Source organism: Chiloscyllium punctatum, chromosome 14, assembly GCF_047496795.1.
Source record: "Chiloscyllium punctatum isolate Juve2018m chromosome 14, sChiPun1.3, whole genome shotgun sequence".
Taxonomy (NCBI): Eukaryota; Metazoa; Chordata; class Chondrichthyes; order Orectolobiformes; family Hemiscylliidae; genus Chiloscyllium; species Chiloscyllium punctatum.
The window spans coordinates 18,511,383-18,537,021 of record NC_092752.1 but is presented as its reverse complement, the minus strand read 5'-3'; the positions used below and the strand labels follow the sequence as shown (position 1 = coordinate 18,537,021).

The following is a 25,639-nucleotide window of genomic DNA, read 5'->3' as shown; positions in this document are numbered from 1 at the left end:
AAAGTTCCCCCAGGACTCTCGAATTGGCATAGGATAGTTATGGAACACATTCCCCTGGACTTCCTTACAAATATGGTGCACCAAAAAACGGAATTGTTTTATAGAACATGACAGCCCTTTTTGAGCTATGTCAATGCTGATGTATCAGCTATATTACCTCGGGCCTTTGTCTAGCCATGGGGATGATGTCTGTCAGTTCAGGGCACCCTCGGAGGAAAAATTCCATATAAATACGGGTCTGCTCACTATTGCGCCCATCGATCGGGCGCTATGACGCAGTTGAGTGTTGTAACTTTATTGAATGTAAATTAAGCTATCTTGTTATGACTTGATATAATACTATTTTGAATATTTAATTATCTATCTTTTTTAGTTCATTATTTACTATACTATAGATTTTTTATATACTTAGTGTGTTAGTAGTTTGTAGAGTAGATTAATAGTTTGTTTTCTTTATTTATATTATTATATTGTAAAGTGATTACACCATTTACTATTAGTTTTGTAATTCTGTAAAAAAACCCAAAAACCTTTTTCTTTTCAATAAACATATTTATAAAAACAATCGTTCTGGACAGTGTAGATGTAAAGATGTTTTCTTCTAAGAGAAATCAGAAACTAAGGGTCACTGTTTAAGAGTCAGGGGTTGCCAATTTTAAACAACAAAGATAATTTTTCTTCTCAGAGGATTCGGTCTTTGAAACTCTCTTTCTGAGAAAATGGTGGAAGCACAACCTTTGGATTTTTTTTAAGGCAAAAGGTGGATAGATTTTTTTTTTGTGTTTGTGTGCGTGTGTGTGTGTGTGTGTATATATATATTTTATATATATAGGCAGGTTGGACTAGTTTAGTTTGAGATTATGATCAGCATGGACTGGTTGGACCGAAAGGTCTGTTTCCATGCTGTATGACTCAAATCCTGAAGGGGGTCTTGAAACTGGACCTTCTGGCCTAGGCAGAAGTTTGCTACCATCATGCCATTGCCACCTCCCCCTTCAGGGGTCGATCCACTGTGCTACCCTCCACACTGCACTCGATAAAAACCAGAACTAGATCTGAAAAGGTAGCTCCCATTCTCCAACTTCAGTTCCTGGGTTGCCAGCTCTATTCTGCCATTGTAAATCTTAAGCTGTCATCATCAAGAATGACGAATGAAGTTTGCGTCACAAATAGACAGGATGTTTAAAAAGGCATTTGGCATGCTTGCCTTCAGTGCTCAGTCCTTTGAGTATAGAAGTAGGGATGTTATGTTGAGGTTGTACAGGACATTGGTGAGACTTCTGGAATACTGGGTTCAGTTCTGGCTGCCCACTTATAGGAAGGATATTTCAAGCTGGAGAGGGTTTAGAAGAGATTTACCAGGACGTTGCCAGGGTATGGAAGGCTCGAGTTATAAAGAAAGGCTGGATAGGCTGGAACCTTTTTCACTGGAGTGTATGAGGTGGAGAGATGGCCTGATAGAAGTTTATAAAATGAGAGGTATAGACAGAATTGATGGTAGTTGTCTTTTCCCTAAAATGGGGAATTTCAAGACTAGGCGGCACATTTTTGTTTAACAGGGTGGTTCGAGTGTGGAATGTGCTTCCTGAGGAAGTGGTGGATAGGGCTATGGGCCAGCAGGTAAGTGGAATTAGTTTAGTTTGGCAGTATGTTTGGCATAGACTGGTTGGACCGAAGGGTCTGTTTCCATGCTGTATGACTATGATACCACCACAATGGTACAAAATCAGATAATCAAGCCATTTGATAGAATGTCAAACAATTTTATTACATACTTTGGAATTTCACCAATATTTTACAGAACCTGCAACTGTCTAGAGACTCACATTATATTACATCTTTTAAGCATGGACTAATTGTGGAAAGATTATTTTATATACAACTTGCAGTTATTGGAAGTGCAGTTAAAACATCACAGGAGCAGAATGACCATTGCAATTCCAAAGTTCAAATACAAACTATATTTTTTGTTTCTTCCCCCCTCCCTCCAATACTTGGAATAAGGAAACATACTATAAAGGACAAGATTTTAAAAGAGAGGAACTAAGGGCGCTTGGTATGTGTATCATTAAAAGGTGAGAAGTGCAATTAGATAACGTTGTTAAAAGGCAGGCAATTTGAACGCTTGCTATATTTTTTAAAAGAAAAAATATAGATGCAAGGAAGTAACACTGAGCATGCACTAAACCTTTAATTGGGACACCATGTCTATCATGAACATTCCTTTACATAAAGATATAACAATGTGAGAAGTCACAGTTACAAAGAGTTAAGAAGTTGGAATTGTTTAGTTTAGCAGAACTGAAATATTAAAGGGTGATTTGATAAAGAAGTTTGATGAGGAAGTCAGAAAAAGCGGATGGGTTATGTGAAATGTTCTGACAGTTCTCAATATATCCAGCTACTTATAAAAGCAAATTTAGAAGCACAATAAATTGTATGTGAAGAAAACAAAAAGGAAGAAATTAGATTTGGTAGTTATGGACAAAAACCAAAGATTTTGACTAAATGCTGTTCCATACTATATGAAGTTAAATCTAAACAGTGAATTTCCCCTTATATTCATCCCTCAGTACACATGCTAAGACCTAATTTGTCTTCATTGCTTTCTCATAGATTACTTACTTTAACAATCACCTATGGGAAAGTAAATCTTAGCAGGACTTATACACTAATGGTAATGTCCTAGGGAGTATTGCAAAACAAAGAGACCTTGAAGTCGCAGGTAGATAGGATAGTGAAGAAGGCATTTGGTATGCTTTCCTTTATTAGTCAGAGTATCGAGTACAGGAGTTGGGAGGTCATGTTGCGGCTGTACAAGACATTGGTTAGGCCACTGTTGGAATATTGCATGCAATTCTGGTCTCCTTCCTATCGGAAAGATGTTGTGAAACTTGAAAGGGTTCAGAAAAGACTTACAAGGATGTTGCCAGGGTTGGAGGATTTGAGCTACAGGGAGAGATTGAATAGGCTAGGGCTGTTTTCACAGGGGAAAAAGAGGCTGACCTTATACAGATTTATAAAATTATAAGGGTAGAATAAAGAGACAAAGTCTCTTCCCTGGGGTGGGGGAGTCCAGAACTAGAGGGCATAGGTTTAGGGAGAGAGGGGAAAGATATGGGCCAGGCACTGGCAGGTGGGACAAGATTGAGTTGGGATGTCTGGTCGGCGTGGACGAGTTGGACCAAAGGGTCTGTTTCCGTACTGTACATCTCTATGACTATCAGTAACCCTGATTTGTCATGTTTGACTATTGTTCACTTTGTAATCTCACTGGTCAGTCCATTTATTCAATTCCATCACTATTTTTGGCTCTTCTAAACTTAAGTGCTCTGTCACATTCTTCTATCATTGCAGATGGTCTCTTATTTGCTGTCCCCTCAGCCCATAATCAGAAAATTTATTCAGCTGTTATTTAAAATAATTTATATACAATGTAAACGAAAGCCCTAGCAGTGACCGTTGAGGTATTTTGCTCATTATCTCCTTTACTTAATGCTAGGGAGTGTGGAAACATGATTATCTGTCATTTAATAAATGGGGTACCGATAAATGTTAAACTTTAATCACTTCATACAAAGTATCATGTAACAATACACATCTCTGATGTGGTAGTATCTCCTGTGGATTAAGTTGCTGTAATAACTTCTTCATTTTCTGTAATCGTTGCTCTTGGCGGCGTGATTTCTGCTGCAAGAATTTCAGTTTCTTCTTCAGCTTCTCATTCTGTTCTTCCAATTTCTGAATCTTTTTCTTTTGCAAACATGCATCACCAACACTGTAGCTGTGATCATAAACAGTTAGCAAACCATGTGCTTGTTTCAGCGTGGTGTCCTCTGATATTTCTTCTGCATTAGGTTGGTCACTTGTTACTGGTATTTCTAATTTCTATCAATATAAAGTGATTAGTACATTAACAGCTCTGAATATTTAATATTTGGCAAAGCAAATTTAAAGTTGAGTCATTTTTGTAACAAATCTACTGCGATAAAATTCTCAAACCACAAACTTCTCATCCTAAATCAACGTTAAATTATAGCATGCCATGCAATTAACAGAACATTTTATTGAATAATTCATCTAACCCAAATGTAAAGCATTTTTAAAATTCGTGGTTACGTTTTTCTATTCAATCACAAATCAACAGATTTCAATATCAGTGAGAGAGAATGTTTGTAATGTTCTCTCGGGGGAGAGGGATCAGCAAGAGGTCATTGTCCACATTGGAACCAACGACATAGGAAGGAAAAAGGTTGAGATTCTGAAGGGAGTTTACAGAGAGTTAGGCAGAAATTTAAAAAGGAGGTCCTCGAGAGTGGTAATATCTGGAGTACTCCCAGTGCTACAAGCTAGTGAGGGCAGGAATAGGAGGATAGAGCAGATGAATGCATGGCTGAGGAGCTGGTGTATAGGAGAAGGATTCACATTTTTGGATCATTGGAATCTCTTTTGGGGTAGAAGTGACCTGTACAATAAGAACAGACTGCACCTAAATTGGAAGGGGACTAATAAACTGGCAGAGAAATTTGCTGGAACTGCTTGGGAGGATTTAAATTAGTAAGGTGGGTGGGGGTGGGACCCAGGGAGATAGTGAGGAAAGAGATCAATCTGAGACATGTACAGCTGAGAACAGAAGTGAGTCAAACAGTCAAGGCAGGCAGGGACAGGGTATGACTAATAAATTAAACTGCATTTATTTCAATGCAAGGGGCCTAACAGGGAAGGCAGATGAACTCACGGCATGGTTAGGAACATGGGACTGGGATATCATAGCAATTACGGAAACATGGCTCAGGGATGGGCAGGACTGGCAGCTGAATGTTCCAGGATACAAATGCTACAGGAAGGATATAAAGGGAGGCTAGAGAGGAGTGGGAGTGGGAGTTTTGATAAGGGATAGTATTATAGCTGTGCTGAGAGAGGATATTCCCAGAAATACATTGAGGGACGTTATTTGGGTAGAACTGAGAAATAAGAAAGGGATGATCACCTTATTGGGATTGTATTATAGACCCCCCAATAGTCAGAGGGAAATTGAGAAACAAACTTCTAAGGAGATCTCAGCTATCTGTAAGAATAATAGGGTAGTTATGGTAGGAGATTTTAACTTTCCAAACATTAACACTACGGCTGTCCCAGTCAAAGGTTTAGATGGAGAGGAATTTCTTAAGTGCATAGATGACAATTTTCTGATTCAGTATGTGGATGTATCTACTAGAGAAGATGCAAAACTTGACCTACCCTTGGGAAATAAGGCAGGGCAGGTGACTGAGGTGTCAGCGGGGGAGCACTTTGGGGCCAGCGACCATAATTCTATTCATTTTAAAATAGTGATGGAAAAGGATAGACCAGATCTAAAAGTTGATGTTATAAATTGGAGAAAGGCCAATTTTGACGGTATTAGGCAAGAACTTTCGAAAGCTGATTGGAGACAGATGTTTGCAGGTAAAGGGACGGCTGGAAAATGGGAAGTCTTCAGAAATGAGAATGAGAATCCAGAGAAAGTATATTGCTGTCAGGGTGAAAGGGAAGGCTGGTAGATATAGGGAATGCTGGATGACTAAAGAAATTGAGGGTTTGGTTAAGAAAAAGAATGAAGCATATGTCAGGTACAGACAGGATAGATCGCGTGAATCTTTAGAAGAGCATAAAGGAAGTAGGAGTATACTTAAGAGGAAAATCAGGAGGGCAAAAAGGGGACATGAGATAGCTTTGGATTCTCCTTAATTCTATTTGCCAAAGGGTTTTTACAAATATATTAAGGACAAAAGGGTAACTAGGGAGAGAATAGGGTCCCTCAAAGATCAACAAGGTGACCTTTGTGTGGAGCCACAGAAAATGGGGGAGATAGTAAATGAGTATTTTGCATCAGTATTTACTGTGAAAAAGGATATGGAAGATATAGAATGTGGGGAAATGGATGGTACCATCTTGCAAAACGTCCAGATTACAGAGGAGGAAGTGCTGGATGTCTTGAAACGTGTAAAGATGAATAAATCCCCTGGACCTGATTAGGTGTACCTGAGAACTCTGTGGGAAGCTAGAGGAGTGATTGCAGGGCCTCTTGCTGAGATATTTATATCATTGATCGTCACAGGTAAGGTGCTGGAAGACTGGAGGTTGGCAAATGTGATGCCACCGTTTAAGAAGGGTGGTAAAGACAAGCCAGGGAACAATAGACCAGTGAGCCTGACCTCGGTGGTGGGCAAGTTGTTGGAGGGAATCCTGAGGGACAGAATGTACATGTATTTGGAAAGGCAAGGACAGATTAGGGATAGTCAACATGGCTTTGTGCGTGGGAAATCATGTCTCACAAACTTGATTGAGTTTTTTGAAGAAGTAACAAAGAAGATTGATGAGGGCAGAGCGGTAGATGTGATCTATATGGACTTCAGTAGGGCATTCGACAAGGTTCCCCATGGGAGACTGATTAGCAAGGTTAGATCTCATGGAATACAGGGGAGAACTAGCCATTTGGCTACAGAACTGGCTCAAAGGTCGAAGACAGAGGGTGGTGGTGAGGGTTGTTTTTCAGACTGGAGGCCTGTGACCAGTGGAGTGCCACAAGGATCGGTGCTGGGTCCTCTACTTTTTGTCATTTACATAAATGATTTGGATGTGAGCCTAAGAGGTACAGTTAGTAAGTTTGGAGATGACACCAAAATTGGAGGTGTAGTGGACAGCAAAGATGGTTACCTCAGATTACAACAGGATCTGGACCAGATTGGGCTAATGGGCTGAGAAGTGGCAGATGGAGTTTAATTCAGATAAATGCGAGGTGCTGCATTTTGGGAAAGCAAATCTTAACAGGAATTATACACTTAATGGTAAGGTCCTAGGGAGTGTTGCTGAACAGAGAGACCTTGGAGTGCAGGTTCATAGCTCCTTGAAAGTGGAGTCGCAGGTAAATAGGGTAGTGAATGCGGCGTTTGGTATGCTTTCCTTTATTAGTCAGAGTATTGAGTACAGGAGTTGGGAGGTCATGTTGCGGCTGTACAAGACATTGGCCACTGTTGGAATATTGCATGCAATTCTGGTCTCCTTCCTATCGGAAAGATGTTGTGAAACTTGAAAGGGTTCAGAAAAGACTTACAAGGATGTTGCCAGGGTTGGAGGATCTGAACTATAGGGAGAGGCTGACCAGGCTGGGGCTGTTTTCCCTGGAGTGTTGGAGGCTGAAGATGACCTTATAGTGGTTTACAAAATTATGAGAGGCATGGATAGGATAAATAGACAAAGTTTTTTCCCCTGGGGTTGGGGAGTCCAGAACTAGAGGGCATAGGTTTAGGGTGAGAGGGGAACGATCTAAAAGAGACTTAAGAGGCAACTTTTTCCACACAGAGGGTGGTACAGGTATGGAATGAGCTGTCAGGAGGAGTGGTGGAGGTGAGTACAATTGCAACATTTAAGAGGCATTTGGATGGGTATATGAATAGGGAGGGTTTGGAGGGATATGGGCGGGTGCTGGCAGGTGGGACTAGATTGGGTTGGGATATCTGGTCGGTGTGAATAGTTTGGAACGAAGGATCTGTTTCCATGCTGTACATCTCTATGACTCTAATTTCTGCATTGTTACATCAAATGCTGATTTAGATTTAGATTACTTAGTGTGGAAACAGGCCCTTAGGCCCAACAAGTCCACACCGACTCTCCAAAGAGCAACCCACCCATTCCCCTACATTTACCCCTTCACCTAACACTACGGGCACTTTAGCATGGCCAATTCACCTGACCTGCACATTTTTGGACTGTGGGAGGAAACCGGAGCACCCGGAGGAAATCCACGCAGACAAGAGGAAAATGTGCAAACTCCACACTTGTGTCACAAACACCAGAATGGGTGTATGTATAATGAAGGCTTTACTAAATATGGGGAAGTGTGTGGATACTGGAAGCATTAACATAATGTCAATATTCGAAGAGTGATCAAACAGACACAGGCAGCCACAGACATGAGTCACTCACCCCTGCGTCTATACTTTCCTACTTTAAACAGATCCAGTTAGGTAAAGTCATGGCTTCCTTCATCTAACACTCGGGATTTTCTTTGATGCTGGAGTGGGAATTTAGCATGTTGTCAGGTGAAAAATATATCAAAATAAACACAATCTTCTCAACTAGAATACCAACAGATGTGAGCTATGTGTTGAGCTGTTAAAACTTAAATATTTCATTTTAGTTGAAAGAAATTGTTTACAAAAAGGTTAAAAACCTTAATACTAGAAAATTGAGGGGTCTTCAGCTTTTTTTAAATTCTTTTGAAAAAAAAATTTTAAAATCAAATTGTTCAGATTTGTTACGTCACACCATTCAATTAGGCGAGACTGAAATCCTGGCCTCCTGGCTCCTAAATAAGAACAATGTCAAAAAAGCCCTACAAAGAGCACCCAGACAGGGACTTGACCCTGGACCGTCAAACTAAAAGTTCCATGTTTTACCAACAGAGCTACCCAGGCTCCCCACTCACGTGCATAGGAGTACAAACTGGATGGGTTACACTTGGGCAGGACTGAGACTGATGTCCTCAGGCATTATTTGCTAGAATGGTTGAAGCCTTTTAATTAAAATGCTGGGGGTATGGGAACCTATAGAAGAAATCAAAGGAGGAGGAATAAAGAATAAAACAAAAGATAAAAAGGGGAACAAGAAAAGTGATATGCAGAGAAATCAAGAGCCAGGATCAAGGAAGGATATAGTGAAAAATAACAGGTACAGGACAAATAATAATGTTAAAAAGTCTTAAGGCTTTGTGCCTTAATGTGGCACATTCGCAATAAAATGGCTGAATTAATCATAAGTATGATATAGTCAGGATTACAGAGACACGGCTGCAGGGTGACCACGAATGAAAACTGAATATCCAGGGGTATTCAGTATTTGGGAAGGACAGACAAAAAGGGGCAGTGAAATGCATTACTGGTTAAAGAGGAAATTAGTGCAATATTGAGGAAACTGTCATAGAGACGTACAGCACGGAAACAGACCTTTCGGTCCAACCCGTCCATGCTGACCAGATATCCCAACCCAATCTAGTCCCACCTGCCAGCACCTGGCCCATATCCCTCCAAACCTTTCCTATTCATATACCAGCCTCTCCCGATAGCTCAAATCCTCCAACCCTGGCAACATCCTTGTAAATCTATATTAGCTCTTAAGATGTGGAATTTATGTGGGTAGACCTGAGAAACACCAAAGGGGCAAAAAACATTTGGGGGGGGGGTGTTGTATACAAACTGTAGGAATGATTTGGGAATAGCACTGAGCAAGAAATTTGAGATGCATACAATAAAGAAATATCTATATAGAATAGGAATTCCTGGAGTGTACATGGGATGGCTTTCTAGACCAACACATTGAGGAGCCAACTATAGAACAGGCCAAACAAAAATTGCCGGAACAACTCAGCAATTCTGTTAGAAAGAGAAACAGAGGTAACATTGAGTCCAGTGGCCCTGCTTCAAAACCCTTGTAGACGGAGTATTGTGCAACAAGGAATAATTGGCAATATAACTGTGCGAGACCCATTGTGGATGAGTGAACATATGATAGGATTCCTCATTAAAATGAGGAGTGACATAGTTGAATAAGATTTTTTTCCTGCTCAGCAAGCAGCAATTATTGGAATACAACAGGGATCGGTGCTGGGATCCCAGCTATGCACAATATATATTAATGGTTTGGGCGATGGAACAAAATTTAATATCTCCAAATTTGCAGATGTCAAAGCTGAGTGAGAAGGTAAGCTGTGAGAATGATGCAAAGATGTTTGTGTGATTTGCATAAACTGAGTGAGTTGGTAAATGCACTACTATGTGGATAAGTGCGAGATTATCCACTTTGGTAGCAAAAATAGGACAGCAGGTTATCTGGTGGTTATAAATCAAGGCGGGGGGGGGTGGAGTGGGTGGGTGGGCGTGCAATGAGACCCAGGCAGCCTTGCACGCCAGTCACTGAAGTTCGGCATACAGGTATACCAGGCAGTAACAAAGGCAAATGGTATGTTAGCCTTCATTGCAAAGGGATTCAAATTCAGCAGCAGGGCCTGGTGAGATCACATTTGGAATATTGTATGCTTTTTTGACTTCCTTATCTGAGAAAGGATTTTCTTGCTATACAGGTCATGCAGTGAAGGTTTAATAGACTGATTCCTGGGATGGCAGATCTGAAGCATGAAGAGAGGTTGAATTGGTTAGGATTATATTGACTATTATATGGCAATCAATATTGGCCTTGCCAGAGACACCCACCTCGCATGAAGGAAACAAAAAAAAATCCATAAAATAGTCTACTCTGTTCATAATGAAATAACTACATTATCATCAACCAATTCCTCTGGACCAGAAATTGAACAATTAAATGTATTGTTATGGACGAGACCAAACCCGCCCTCAAAATATATCGAGGAGATAGCTTAGACCCTAACTTTTATCCTATTAAAAAGGCAAGTATAAGGCACTGTGTTCCAGATGCGAGTCCATTGATCCTCTACTAGGTTTTAAGCAAAATATTTTCTTCTTACAGCATCGTTAAAATACGGAAAAAAAGAGAATTGGCATAACTTTATAATTCTATTGAAATAATTAGTGTATCATTTAACTACTAATCATCAACTGTTCCAATATAGCAACATCCCATAAACACACCCCTGACAATGGGAAATTCACCAAAACAGATTTTCCTCAATTGCTATCGCCTGGGGTGGCGGCCATGTGGAGCAAGAAGGAGGAAGAGAGAAAAAGGAAAGAATCCAGGAGCAAAGAGGATTCAAGCTTTTTGCTGCTAGCAGATAGTCAGCTGTATCAATCAGCTTCAAACTCCAGTTGAAACGGAAAGCAAAACTAAAACTCTGGGTCTGAGAGCATGACTCCACTCACTCATGCTTCTTTTGTCTAATTAAAAAAAAATCAATCAGAGCTCAAAACTGTTTGCGCACTACTTCTGAAGCAGACATTCGGCACCACTAGCAACACCTCTCTGCAAGAGAAACAGCACTGAGCAAATCTCTCTTAACAGCACATATAGTCACATAATAAATGTCAATACATTTAAAATCACTTTTACTTTCTGTCCTCTTCCTCTGACCTTCACTTAATTTTTCATTGTTTATCTTTCCGTACCTCTTGAATTCAACTACTTCTATTCATCTTCCTTCCTCTGTTTATTTCTTAATCTTAAGTTTAATTCGCTAAGATGGTCCAGTTGCTCTTCAAGGTCATAGATATTCTGTTTTCAACATTTGGATGGCAAAAAATGTTTAAGTTCAAGGATTCAGGTAGAACTGGCAGGTTGCAAGATGCCCAAATCTATTCCCGACTATTAAAACAAGACTTCATTTCTCCATTCTGATCATTCACGTAAGTGTTAAAGACCAAACGATAACAGCCAAAGAATAGAACACTTTCCCAGTACTCTGGCTAACATTTTTTCAACTAACACCTTCAAGAACAGGTTAACTTATAACTCATTTCATGGCTATTTGTATCAAATGTCCGACATTATCTATTTAACATGAAAGGATCATTATACTTCACATAACTAATTGCAGTCAGAATTCAAGGCAAAACAGTATGGATTTGAGTCACTCTTGGAACTACTGTGGATAAATCTACACAAGACATCTTATAAATTGTATTGTGTGCAACTGAAACAGTGCTACATTCCAAGTTAGAAAAAAAATCAACTAGTTCTGCATTATATTGGAAAAAAAAAGCTACCTTTGACTGTTGATTTGGTCGGGTAAAGCAGAATATGGATGGCACAGCATTTTCTTCCAATATTTTGTTGTTACAGTTCTTCCTAAAGCAGTCCAATGTAAAATGTTCTGAGCAAAGATTACTGTTTTTCGTGGGTGTAAAATTACGTCTCCTTACTGCAGCCAACCACTTCTTGCAGAGCTCCGGACGTTTCAGGGGAAACCTTTAATCAAAATTTAGAGGAAATTGTTAGAGGAAAGATATTACAGAAATATTTTAAACAAGACAATTAGAGACAGCAAGAGTACTTCTAGCTGATTTAATGTGATTCTTTTGTACATCCACCTGGCCACACAATGACATGCAACCTGGCCACATCATGACATCATTGTCCACGTCTGGATAAAGATGGAGGCTCCTTTCAATTATTAGAGTGCCTTTTTATTCACAAAGGGAGGGAGACAAAATAAGTGACAGCTTAACATCTGTCATTGGGAAAATGTTAGTCTATAATACACAACATAAGAGAGAGCTAAGAAGAGCCAGGAGGGGACATGAGAAGTTGTTAGCATTTACGATCAAGGAAAACCCTAAAGCTTTCTATATTTCTATCAGGAATAAAAGAATTGTCATCCTGTTTCACTATCCGCGTATCAGTCAAAGCAAACACTCAGACACAGTATGGCTTTACCTCCTTCATTTTTATTCCGGGCCCTGGAAGGAGAAAGAATGATTGCCCGTGTGCACAGAAACAGGAGTTCTCAGTCTTCTCTCGAACAGCAGATTCTTAATGAATTATATAGTCATTTATAGGGAACAGCCTCCAAATAAGGCAACATCTATATTGATTGGGTGACCGTTACAATCAGCGAGCATCAACAAAGATTAAGTCATCTGGTGATATACAAATTTTTTTAACCTTGTTAATTGGCCTCACATAATGAATGCTTTTCATCTTATTAAATGGCTTTACACAAGGAATGCTTTTTCACCCCATCAACCCACTGCCCTTGCCTCCAGTACCTCATTGTTTACTGCAAGTTCTTATCTGATCCAAGTCATGCTAGCTGAGCTTTTGTCTCACACAATCCAAAACTTAACTCTTTCTCTACCTGCTCATATCTTATACAATTTATCAGAACAACTAGAGAAAGATTAGGGCCAATCAAGGATAGTAGTGGAAAGTTGTGCGTGGTGTCCAAGGAGATGTGGCAACCCTATTTTTGGTCCGTATTCACACTGGAAAAAGACAATGTTGTTGAGGAGAATACTGTGATACAGGCTACAGACTGTGGCACAGAGTCTCACACAGGGCACCTCACACCTTCAGTGCATTATCTGGGCCAACATGACACAAATTGTTAAAGTTCACTTGAGAATGTAACTTTTAAAAGTTCTGCGATTTACATATGAAAGAACTGAAACCAACATGCCCATTCTAAAAGATGAGAGACTTAAACAATCCAGGTCTTTTCCATTATATAATTTCAGTTACACCACACTGTAAACTTTTGCTATAAATTCTGTGTTATGATCTTATCCTCCATAACCACCTGATGAAGGAGCAGTGCTCCAAAAGCTAGTGCTTCCAAATAAACCTGTTGGAAGTATAATCTGTTGTTGTGTGATTTTTATCTTCCTTTATGCTAGGTTTAACTACAACCAGTGGAGAGTATTCCCCCAATTCCCACTGAGTCCAGCTTTGCTGAGACTCCTTGACATCACACTCACTTAAGTGCAGCCTTGATGTCAAGGGCAGTCACTCTCACCTCTGGAATTCAGTGGTTTCATCCAAGTTTGAACTGAAGCTGTAATAAGGACTGGAGCTGAGTGGACCTCGTAAAACCTTAATGAGCAAGTTTTTGCTAAGAAAATTCTGCTTGGCACAGTTGATGACACCTTCCATCACTTTGAGGATCGAGAGGGTACTGATGACTCCAGGTACAGACATACTTTGGCAATCGTCTGCTTTAATTGGGCAAATGCCGGTTCTGTAACTGTTCTTGAACATCTTGGTTAGGAGCACATGTGTTCAGTGCTGTGGTTGTCAGGGCCCACATTCTTTGCAGTATCCAGTACCTCCAGTGTTTCTTCATATCAAATTAAATGATTCAAATTGACTGAAGACTAATATTTGTGATGTGGAAATCTCTGGAACAAATAGTGTGGATAATTTCTCTTCATTTAACACTACTGAAACCTACTGATCCTCTTTCTCAATGCCATACTCCCACTCTGTACATACCCATCATCTTTAGCATTTTGAAATTTATTTCTTTCTGAAATATATTATTGATCTGGCCGTTGTGTCTTCTGTGGTAAACAATTCCACAGATTCACCATCTTCAATGAAAGAAATTCTCATCTGTCAGTTAGTCATGGTTTTTCCGACCAAAGTGGACAACTTTAGAAATATTGATGTTATACTGCATCTACAATGCATTATTGTACTCTGCTTTCAAATTTATTATGTTTGCTTATGGTGGAGTTACTCAATTATGCTTTTGATGAGCTTCGTGAAAAGCAAGTTTTGCTCATCCTCCATCATTTTCCAGCACCATACTCTTGACTCTGATCTCCAGCATCTGCACACCTCACTTTTTCCCAGTTCCTCCCTGTACCATACATTGTCTCACACTTCCCCTGTATTTTCATTTGTTCTAAACTGAGCTTCTGAAATAACTTAAACAGATGCTTTAAATCTGAAACAAAATGCTGGAGACCTTCAGCAGGTCAGGCACCACCCGTGGATAAAGTAAATGTTTTAGATTGATAATTTTCATCAGAATTGAGAATCTCTGGAATTTTCTGTTTAAAATTAGAACTGCTTAATTACTGTGAATTTTAAGAAAAAAACTGCAGTATTAATCTAACACAATATATCTTTATCCCTTTGTGTGACATGAAGTCCATAGTCATGTTCAACTGTTCAAAAATGTGAGGAAACAAGAGCATGAAATAGAGCTTGCATTTAAATTGCTTCTTCACAATCAAAAAGCAACTCAGAGCCAATTAAGTACTTTTCAAATCTAATCACTATTACAATTGCCACACTACAACAGGTAACAATCGGGTCTTAGCGATTAAAGTATTGATTAAGCCAGAGGAACCTTGGAATCTTAACTACCTGAAAAGGTAAGACACAGCTTGTGTCTAACATCGCATCCAAACACATCAAATAATGCACACACCCTCAGTAGTGCAGTGAAATATTAGTCTGCATCATGTATTTTGATGTCTGGAGTCTGACCAAAGGCTAGTGCTAGCACTGAGGGGTGCACACGAGTCTAACAATAGTTCAATTCCATCTGTGTACGTAAAATTAGAACAAGAGAGAGCTCTCAAACAAATGACAGTTGGCATTTACGCAATCTCTTTCCTCGTAAAGACCCTTAAAACATTCATCTGAAGCCCTTTCCACACTTCTCCCCAAACATCTCAACCTCCTGAACACACCCCCCTCCTCCTCCTGCTCTTCAAATAAACCTTTCTGAAACACCTAATCCCTTCCTCAACTGCCTGTCCCCAATCCCAGGCCTTCTCTACCCATTATCCATCTGCCTCAACTCCCTTTTTATACCCCACCCAGCGAACACCACACACTTTCTTCTCCCTCCTTTCCTTCCACTGCCATTCCCCTCACTTCCCTCCTTCCTTCCTTTCCTCCTCACCTCCTTCCCTCCATCCGCTTTCCTCCTGCACTAACAGACGCTGTTTAAAACCAGGTCAGGGGGCGCCGAACTTTTTCTCGCTTTGAAGTGGTGCTGAAACCTCTCAAATTTAAAAAGGACACGAAAATAGCTAGTCGGTTCTCCCTACCTATGGAAAGAAACTCCCCGATCCTTATCATACCGATTCTTACAGCCGTAAGCCGAACAGGAAAGCACCATTTCCTCACACCCGTTCCCGCTACCCACCTGAGAGCAAACACGGCTCTGATTGGATGGATAGACTCCCATGGGTTTGATTGGCTGGATAGATCCTGGCTCTGATTGGCTGGATAGACCCTGGCTCTGATTGGCTGGATAGACCATGGCTCTGATTGGTGGGGACCATCTCTATTCTGAATGACTGCATTTGAAAAGGTGTCTTGTTCAGAGAGGTCATTGCTAACTTCTGGAGCTGGTCAAACTTGAAACTTGGCCTCCTGGCTCAGAGATCGGGACACTGCCACAGCAGCAAAATAGGCCCTTTAGTGATTGGATCGATCCTGAGACACATTGTAGGTGAGGATCAGAGTAAAGGGGAGAGAAGATGATTTATGGAAGAGTGGTGGCGAGTAAAAGTTCCACTTGCTCCAGAGGTGTGTCATAACATTTCTGCACTGATTTATTAGACATATCGAACAGAAAGAGAAATCACAGATTTTTCACAGCATTCAGGACAAGCCACTCAGCTCTGTGTTCTCCAGTAATGACTATAAAGAAGCTCTTGCGAGGCAGTGGCTATGAGCCAAAGGTCCATGCTTGGACACTCACTTGATGGCCAAGGAAGATACTTGCATAACACAGTCAGTTTGAGTATTAACCATTCAACACATGGCAGTGGTATGTAACAAGGGCAAGAGAGATTACTGGTTGGGATGCAAAGATTGTTGGAGACTCCACCATCACTATCCAAAGCTACACACCACAGTGAGTGAACTGTAAGACACAACCACTGCACTCGGTACATGGTCCACTTTAATTCTGGGGTTCACTATGTTAAACCAACCATATTAATGAAGGTACATTTGCAGAGACTTTGTCAAGAGACGTTTTTAGGATTAGAGAGGTGAAGTTAAGGTGTTGGAGAAAGTGCCCAAACCTCCAAACAACTCCAAGCATCACCTGACATTCCTGTAGCAAAGCCTCCAGAAAGGAACATAGGAGCAGCAGTGGGTCATTTAGACATCGAGTCTGTTCCAACATTCAACACAATCAAGGCTAATCATCCACTTCAATGGGATTGAAATTCCGTTTGTTCTTCTTCCCTCTCTAATAACAATCTACATATAAACCATTAGCAATCATTTGCTAAGAAGTATGATTGCCAACCTAGAAATTCTGTGACACTGGTTAGGGTTTCGTAGATCCATTTATGGCTGATAAGCCCAATCCTAGAACAGTATTTCTAACCACACATTTGGGAGGTTTTTCCAGGAGGTAGAAGTGGTCATTGGCCTTAAGATAATTGTTCGATAAGATCTTTACATTTATACAATAAATCTACACAATCTGATGCTGATACAATTAGTTATATAATTTAAATACACAGAACTCATGCATGTTAGTAAGTCCTAAACCATTAAACTATTTAGTTTAATAAAATCAAAATATTCTGAGCCTGAAAATCTGAAATAAAAACAGGAAAGGCAAGAGAAACCCAGCAGGTCTGACAGGATCAAAGGAGAAAGAAAGACAGAATTACTATTTCAAGTCCAATATGACTGCTTCAGAACAGAATAAACCCCTATTTAGTTTCCTCTCACCTCACATAAAGCCTTTTCCAAGCTCTTCCTAATCATACCCTTGACTCTGTTCATGTCAAGCTGCCAATTAAACAATCCCCAACTTTGTTTGTCTCATATTAACTGATATTCTAAATTGTTCACTCTCCTCAGGGACCATTCTCCCTTCCCCACTGTAAATCTGCTTTCATCAATTGGTCCACATAAATATCCTCTATTTTTATAGTTTCTAATCTTTTTTACAACAACGCTGAAATGGCCCCAATCAAAGTCACTGTTCATATCTATTTCTATTCTTTCTCATCCTTAACCTGGCTGCAAACATTGAGAAAATTGCACACAAGAATTCCTTTAAATGCCTTTAGTCCAACATTCACTGGGAGGGATGAACATTGCCTAATTCAATTTTTACCTGTCTAGTAGAAACCATGGAAGTATCCACCTGACTTTCCATTGATACACCGTTACCTCTGGAACCTCACAAATGATTTTCCTTTGTTTCCCTTCTGTGTTATAATTCTTATGAAACCCTACTCTTGTATTAGCTCTGTTATGAAAGTACTGAATAACCCAGATTTTTTAAAATGTTGTCTTAACAGACCATAATCTTACCAAAAAAAAATGTGCAGAAGAACCAAGAATAAGGAAGCAAACAATAGAGTCCAGGGTGGAATTGAAATTTCAAAACTAATAATTGTTTTGGATGTAGGTTTGCTTGCTGAGCTTGAAGGTTCGTTTTCAGATGTTTTGTCACTATACTAGGTAACACCTTCAGTGAGCCTCCGGATGAAGCACTGGTGATGTAGCCCACTTTCTTTGTAGCCCGGTTTCCTTGGGTTGGTGATTTCATTTCCTGTCGTGACATCAAAATTTGCTATAAATTCTGTGTCTGACGATTGGCAACTCCACAACCATCTGACGAAGGAGTGGCGCTTCAAAAGCTAGTGTTTCCAAATAAACCTGTTGGACTATAACCTGGTATTGTGTGATTCATAACTTTGTACACCCCAGTCCAAGATCGGCATCTCCAAATCATGTGTTACCAGTAATCAACTTCCCACACTGATTGAACAAAGCAACAACGCAACTTACAATAACTGCTGGTATCTTGCTTTAAAAAGTGCAGCCATGTCTTCTACAATCATTGGTTTTTAAAACAGTCCTTTACTCATTTCAGTCCACAAACAAAAATATAGAAAATGTAAAGGATACTGTCTTTACAACAATAATAGTGAACAGTTTGTCTCGCTCCCTCTGGGTGTTTGATCATGACATAGTGCAGTCTCTCTCCCTTTGAGGTGACTGATACAGAGAGAATGCCCTCTGCATAGGGTGAGTGACCCACAGTCAGTTCTCTCTGTACTGCGTGACTGACCCAGAGATACTGCTCTGCACTGGGTGATTGACCCAGAGACAGTTCCCTCTGCACTATGTGACTGACCCAAAGACAGTGTCCTCTGTGTAATTGACCCACAGACAGTTCCCTCTGAAACTGGATAATTGAGATTGACCCAGAGACAGTTCCCCCACACTGGGTGACTGACCCAGAAACACTACCCTCTGCACTGGGTGTTTGACCCAGAGACTGTGCCCACCGCACTGGGTGACTGATCAGAAACATTGTCCTGCGCACTGGGTGACTGCCCAAGAGACGGCACCCTCCACACTGGCTGACTGGCCCAGAGACACTGCCTTCCGTGCTGGCAAACTGACGGAGAGACACTGCCCTCCGCACTGGATGGCTGACCCAGAGACACTACCCTCCGCACTGGCTGACTGACCCAGACACATTGCCCTCCACACTGGCTGACTGGCCCAGAGATACTACCCTCCGCATTGGCTGACTGACCCAGTGACACCGCTGTCCACACTGGCTGACTGACCCAGTGACACTGCCCTCCGCACTGGCTAACTGACCCAGAGACACTGCTCTCCGCACTGGCTAACTGACCCAGAGACACTGCTCTCCGCACTGGCTGACTGACCCAGTGACACTGCCCTCCACACTGGCTGACTGACCCAGTGACACTGCCCTCCACACTGGCTGACTGACCCAGAGACACTGCCCTCAGCACTGGCTGACTGACCCAGAGACACTGCTCCCCACGTTGGCTGACTGACCCAGGGGCACTGCCCTCTGCACTGGCTGACTGACCCAGAGACACTGCCCTGAATACTGGATGACTGACCCAGAGACTCTACCCTCTGCACTGGCTGACTGACCCAGAGACACTGCCATCTGCGCTGGCTGACTGACCCAGAGACACTGCTATCTGCGCTGGCTGACTGACCCAGAGACACTACTGTGAGAAACAAAGCTCACACACTCCAATAATCGCAGTCTGAGACAAAATCTGAATCAGTAGTGTCCTTTATTTTTACACTTGCAAGTGGGTGTGATGTCCAGTGCCAGGCAAGGCAGAGGACATACACACCCCAAATTCAATTCATACACAATATTTATATAATTTGGTTTCTTTTGTTTTACATTGCTCCTCTCCTTTTTACATCTACCACTTCCCTAAGACTGGTCCCATTACTCCCATTTATCTCTTGCCTTATCCTGCCTTGTCTGTGACAAAATGCTTATTTCTGGCCTCACAAGGCCGTTTGACCTCATCCCACTGTAGGTCATTGTTGGGCATATTCTTTCTTCATCATTATCTACCCCCTCCATCTGTGCCTTTCTCGAGGCCGTTCTGATCCCTATGACCCTTTTAATTGGGGTTTGTTCCTCTGTCTCTGTAAAAGTGGGAGACAGATGTTTATACCTACTGTTTGTACAGGCGTATCTAGCTTAACTTCATCCCCTCACAATTATCTATTTGCCCATAATGTCTACCATTGATTTGTAGTCACGTTTCATTCTGGCATACAATTTTAGCTAATACAAAAACAATTATATATTTCCTCCACATAGTTTCCATTCTTGTTGACTCAGCTCTTGGCTGAAACAATTACCTTGTTCATTCACCTTGTATCAGAAATTATAATTGCAGAATTGCAGAAGTAACATTAATTTACCTATATCCCACACTACCCTCTGCACTGGCTGACTGGCCCAGAGCCACAGCCCTCTGCGCATGCTGACTGACCCAGAGACAGAGACACTGCCCCTCTCCACTGGCTGACTGACCCAGAGACACTGCCCCTCTGCACATGCTGACTGACCCAGAGACACTGACCTTTGCACTGGCTGACTGACACAGAGACACTGCCTTCTGCACTGGCTGACTGACCCAGAGACACTGCCCCTCTGCACTGGCTGACTGACCCAGTGACACTGCCCCTCTGCACTGGCTGACTGACCCAGTGACACTGCCCCTCTGCACTAGCTGACTGACCCTCTGCACTGGCTGACTGACCCAGAGACACTGCCCTCTGCACTGGCTGACTGGCCCAGAGACACTGCCTTCTTCACTGGCTGACTGGCCCAGAGACACTGCCCCTCTGCACTGGCTGACTGACCCAGGGACACTGCTCTCTGCACTGGCTGTCTGACCCAGAGACACTGCCCCTCTGCACTGGCTGACTGACCCAGGGACACTGCCCCTCTACACTGGCTGACTGACCCAGGGACACTGCCCCTCTGCATTGTCTGACTGAGCCAGAGATGGCGCTGTCTCTCCCTCCCGCTGGGTGAGTGGATGAGAAGGTGGAGCATGCGCAGTGCTCCCTGTCGCTCTGGTCGGTGCCGGGGCGGCGGATGCAATCCGGTTCAATCCGTCGCTTTAACTGATCGGTTAAGGCCGCTTTCTCCCTTCATTCCCGTCAGCCCATAATCGACCGTCGAGATGTACGATCCGGACGACGGCGAGGGTGAGTTCTAGGCTTCCGTTCTATTTCTGAATGCGTACCGTTTGTGAAGTTTAAAATGGCGGATGCCGAGATGGACTGGCGCCGGCTCCGGGAGCCCGGCCTTGGGCCTGGGCCTGTGCCTGTCCCTGTCCCTCCGCCCCAGGTGCTGAGTCCAGGCTTAGTTTTGTAGTTGGGGGCCTTTGAGGGAAACACAAACCGGCTGCCGTCTTCCAGTCCCTGAGCTGTTATGTGCCCTGACCCAGAGACGTTTCCTCTGAGCTCCAGGAGGTGGAGGGAAGCTGCTGAGGGATACACCACTTTATACACGAAGGTCAATAAACGTCTCCTATAATCAACATGGTCAACCGTCGGCTTGCTCCTGGAGTCCAGTCCACCTCCAGAGACATTTTTAAGCCCATCATTTAGGTTGACACTCCATTTCACGGAGGGAATGCTGCATTGTCAGGAGGCACTGTCTTTCATGGTGTGTTTACCCCTCAAGTGGATCTAAAATACCCCACCGTATTATAGAAAGAAGGACAAGAGAGCTCTGTCCATCAACCAACATTAGTGTGGCTATCATTAGTTTTATTAACATTGTGGAACTTGCACTCAAATTGTCCATGTTTGATCCAATCTCACTGCCACTCCAGTCTCCTTTTTCACTACAAAGCGTTTGAACATGTTATCATTTCTGAAATCTGTGGATTACTATTGTTCTCTTAGTGATTTATCTGACCCTCCCCTCTCTTGTTTTGTGGTATGGTTGCTCAGAGCCACCTTGCTTGAAGTCACGATTGCTGTCACCGATCATTTTGTGTTTGTGAGATGCCCACAGGGTGGGTTGCACATTTCCAGTTGCTTCTATGCTGTCCACTTGTGAATCTTGTTTCTGTCTGCATCGGCCTACTTCTGTCTATTACTGATATTTCTGTGACCAGTTTGTGACGATGATAATTCAGATGCCTGTTCATTTATGCTAAGAATGAGTCTCTAAGCAAAGGATCTCTGATAGGTTTACAGCCTTCCTTTTTAAAAAAAATGAGAACAAGAGTGCATTTTGCTGTAGATGTAATCTCATTCATGCCCTCGATAACTGAAACATTACCTACCTGCTTTCATATTAATTTTCCCTTGCAATGAACAAGAAAGATTTTAGGTTTTCTAATTACTTGATGTAACTGCACACTATTTTTTTGTGATTAATGGACAAGAAAAAACAGATTTGTCTGCATTTTTGAACTCTATTTCTCACCATTTAGATAACATGCTTTTTTTTAAAAAGAAATTCCTCCTTCCTTCACATTGCATTCGTCCAGTCTCAGTTGTAGCAATGTCATCTAGTCTCACAACTTCACAGGTCACAACTTAAAAGTGTGCTTTCCAGTTAACAAATGATCAATTAAGCATGTCCTCTATATTGGAGATTTTAAACAAAAAAGTCTACTAACCAGATTTGTTAATTGACATAATTTATGCATTTATTATCAAAAGAAAATTCAACAAAGATGTAATCATTTATTAATGTGCACAGTGAACTAGAAATATAAATATAAACATAAACACAGTTCCACATTTTCCTCAGCAAAAGAAAATAAAAGATTCCACTGCAGATATTGGTTTTCTGAAAAAAAAACAACAACTTGACAATGGGTTTAGGGTGTAGGTTTGCTCGCTGAGTTGTCGGTTTGATATCCAGACGTTTCATTACCTGGCTAGGTAACATCATCAGTGGCGACCTCCAAGTGAAGCGAAGCTGTTGTCTCCTGCTTTCTATTTATATCTTTTTCCTGAATGGGGTTCCTGGGGTTTGTGGTGATGTCATTTCCTGTTCATTTTCTGAGGGATTGATAGATGGTATCTAGATCTGTGTGTTTGTTTATGGTGTTGTGGTTGGAGTGCCAGGTTTCTAAGAATTCTCTGGAATGTCCTTGCTTAGCCTGTCCCAGGATAGATGGGTTGTCCCAGTCGAAATGGTGGTTTTTTCATCCATGTGTAGGGATACGACGGAGAGAGGGTCGTGTCTTTGCGGCTAGCTGGTGTTCGTGTATCCTGGTGGCTAACTTTCTTCCACCACACTGCAGCACAGACGAACTTCGGAAAACAGAGGAAAACCACCTATACAATGTATTCAAGAAGAACGGAAACTCAAAAAAAACAGTGCGCAGATTCCTCACGAACAAACCACGACAAGCAGACCAAACACAGCCAGAAATCCTAACCACCTTGCCATACATCAAAGAAGTTTCAGAAATGCCAGCCAGGCTACTAAGACCCCTTGGAATCCTAGTAGCACACAAACCCACCAACACTCTCAAACAAAAACTAACAAAATTAAAAGACCCAGTATAACTCATGGACAAAACCAGCGTCATCTACAAAATTCCATGCAAGGACTGCCACAAACACTACGTAGGACAAACAGGAAGAAAGTTCTCCTGCTCCTTGGATGCTGCCTGACCTGCTGCGCTTTTCCAGCAACACATTTTCAGCTCTGATCTCCAGCATCTGCAGTCCTCAGAAGATGCTACCTAAATGGAGTCAAGTTAGGTAAAGGGGCAGTGCAACGAGATCTAGGTGTTGTTCTACATTAGTCAATGAAAGCAAGCATGCAGGTACAGCAGGCAGTGAAGAAAGCTAATAGCATGCTGGCCTTCATAACAAGAGGAATTGAATATAGAAGCAAAGATGTTCTTCTGCAGCTGTACAGAGCCCTGGTGAGACCGCACCTGGAATATTGTGCGCGGTTTTGGTCTCCCTATTTGAGGAAAGACATTCTGGCTATTGAGCGAGTTCAGTAGGTTCACGAGGTCAATTCCTGGAATGGCAGGACTATCTTACGTTGAAAGATTGGAGCGACTGGGCTTGTATACCCCTGAGTTTAGAAGGCTGAGAGGGGATCTGTTTGAGACGTATAAGTTTATTAAAGGATTGGACACTCTGGAGGCAGGAAGCATTTTTTCCGCTGATGGGTGAGTCCCGACCCAGAGGACACAGTTTAAAAATAAGGGGTAGGGCATTTAGAACAGAGTTGAGGAGAAGCTTCTTCACCCAGAGAGTGGTGGGTGTGTGGAATGCTCTGCCCCAGAAGGCTGTGGAGGCCAAGTCTCTGGATACTTTCAAGAAAGAGTTGGATAGAGCTCCTTAGGATAGTGGAATCAAGGGTTGCCTAAATTCTGTGTCTTGCAATTGTGTCCTCCACAACCACCTGATGAAGGAGCGGCGCTCCAAAAAAATTGTATGCTTCCAATTAAACCTGTTGGACAATAACCTGGTGTCGTTGATTTTTAACTAAGAACCTCTTCAATAGACAACAGATGCAGGAGTAGGCCATTCAGCCCTTCGAGCCTGCACCGCCATTCAATATGATCATGGCTGATCATTCCCAATCAGTATCCTGTTCCAGCGTTATCTCCATAACCCTTGACTCCACTATCTTTAAGAGCTCTATCTAATTCTTTCTTTAAATGAATCCAGAGACTGGGCCTCCACTGCCCTCTGGGGCAGAACATTCCACACAGCCACCACTCTCTGGGTGAAGTAGTTTCTCCTCATCTTTGTCCTAAATGGTCTATCCCGTATTTTTAAGTTGTGTCCTCTGGTTTGGCACTCCCCCATAATCCTATACGTTTCAATCAGATCCCCTCTCAGTCTTCTAAACTCAAGGGTATACAAGCCCAGTCGCTTCAGTCTTTCCGTGTAAGACAATCCTGCCATTCCAGGAATTGACCTCGTGAACCTACGCTGCACTCCCTCAATAGCCAGAATGTCTTTCCTCAAATTTGGAGACCAGAACTGTACACAGTACTCCAGATGTGGTCTCACCAGGGCCCTGTACAGCTGCAGAAGCACCTCTTTGCTTCTATACTCAATTCCTCTTGTTATGAAGGCCAGCATGCTATTAGCCTTCTTCACGACCTGCTGTACCTGCATGCTTGCCTTCATTGACTGGTGGACAAGAACATCCAGATCTCTCTGAACAGGCCCTTTACCTAATTTGATACCATTTGAGGTAGTAATCTGCCTTCCTGTTCTTGCCACCAAAGTGGATAACCAGACATTTATCCACATTAAACTGCATCTGCCATGCATCTGCCCACTCACCTAACTTGTCCAGGTCACCCTGTAATCTCCTAACATCCTCCTCACATTTCACCCTACCACCCAGCTTTGTATCATCAGCAAATTTGCTAATGTTATTGCTGATACCATCTTCTATATCATTTACATATATTGTAAAAAGCTGCGGTCCCAGCACGTATCCCTGCGGTACCCCACTGGTCACTGCCTGCCATTCCGAAATGGAGCCGTTAATCACTACCCTTTGTTTCCTATTAGCCAACCAATTCTCTATCCAATCTAGTACTTTGCCCCCAATACCGTGCGCCCTAATTTTACTCACTAACCTCTTGTGTGGGACTTTATCAAAAGCTTTCTGAAAGTCCAGGTACACTACATCCACTGGATCTCCCTCGTCCATCTTCCGAGTTACATCCTCAAAAAATTCCAGAAGATTAGTCAAGCATGATTTCCCCTTCATAAATCCATGCTGACTCTGTCCTATCCTGTTACTATTATCCAGATGTGCCGTAATTTCATCCTTTATAATAGACTCCAGCATCTTTCCCACCACTGAGGTCAGACTAACTGGTCTATAATTTCCTGCTTTCTCCCGCCCACCCTTCTTAAAAAGTGGTAC

General features: G+C 42.1%; 2 protein-coding genes across 3 annotated transcripts in view; one reads left to right on the top strand and one right to left on the bottom strand.

The window, feature by feature from the left end:
- Window positions 1–1,759: 1,759 nt before the first annotated feature.
- Window positions 1,760–15,616, bottom strand: LOC140485643 (THAP domain-containing protein 1-like). Of its 2 annotated transcripts, none has more exons than XM_072583999.1 (3): window positions 15,513–15,616; window positions 11,715–11,916; window positions 1,760–3,888 (listed from the first exon to the last, which is right to left on the bottom strand). In XM_072583999.1, exons 1-3 carry the CDS (start codon window positions 15,581–15,583, stop codon window positions 3,556–3,558), a joined length of 606 nt encoding a protein of 201 aa, XP_072440100.1. In that variant the 5' UTR covers window positions 15,584–15,616; the 3' UTR covers window positions 1,760–3,555. The 2 variants fall into 2 exon arrangements, with proteins under 2 accessions (XP_072440100.1, XP_072440101.1); XM_072584000.1 differs by having other exon boundaries at window positions 15,546–15,597.
- Window positions 15,617–20,782: 5,166 nt separating this feature from the next.
- The window catches only part of polr2b (RNA polymerase II subunit B), a 49,990-nt gene continuing 45,133 nt past the window's right edge, over window positions 20,783–25,639 (top strand). The window contains exon 1 of the mRNA XM_072583996.1: window positions 20,783–20,961. Within this exon, the coding sequence (XP_072440097.1) occupies window positions 20,937–20,961 (25 nt within the window). The 5' untranslated portion in view covers window positions 20,783–20,936. The remainder of the gene's footprint in view (window positions 20,962–25,639) is intronic.

Bases quoted from the DNA above. Each gene is read 5' to 3' on its own strand.
- LOC140485643 (XM_072583999.1), bottom strand. From the start codon at position 15,583: ATGGTGCTTTCCTGTTCGGCTTACGGCTGTAAGAATCGGTATGATAAG. The intron at 11,917-15,512 runs GTAGGGAGAACC...TTTTGATTAAAG, and splicing joins CGGGGAGTTTCTTTCCATAG to GTTTCCCCTGAAACGTCCGG. The intron at 3,889-11,714 runs GTAGCTTTTTTT...TTATATTGATAG, and splicing joins GACCAAATCAACAGTCAAAG to AAATTAGAAATACCAGTAAC.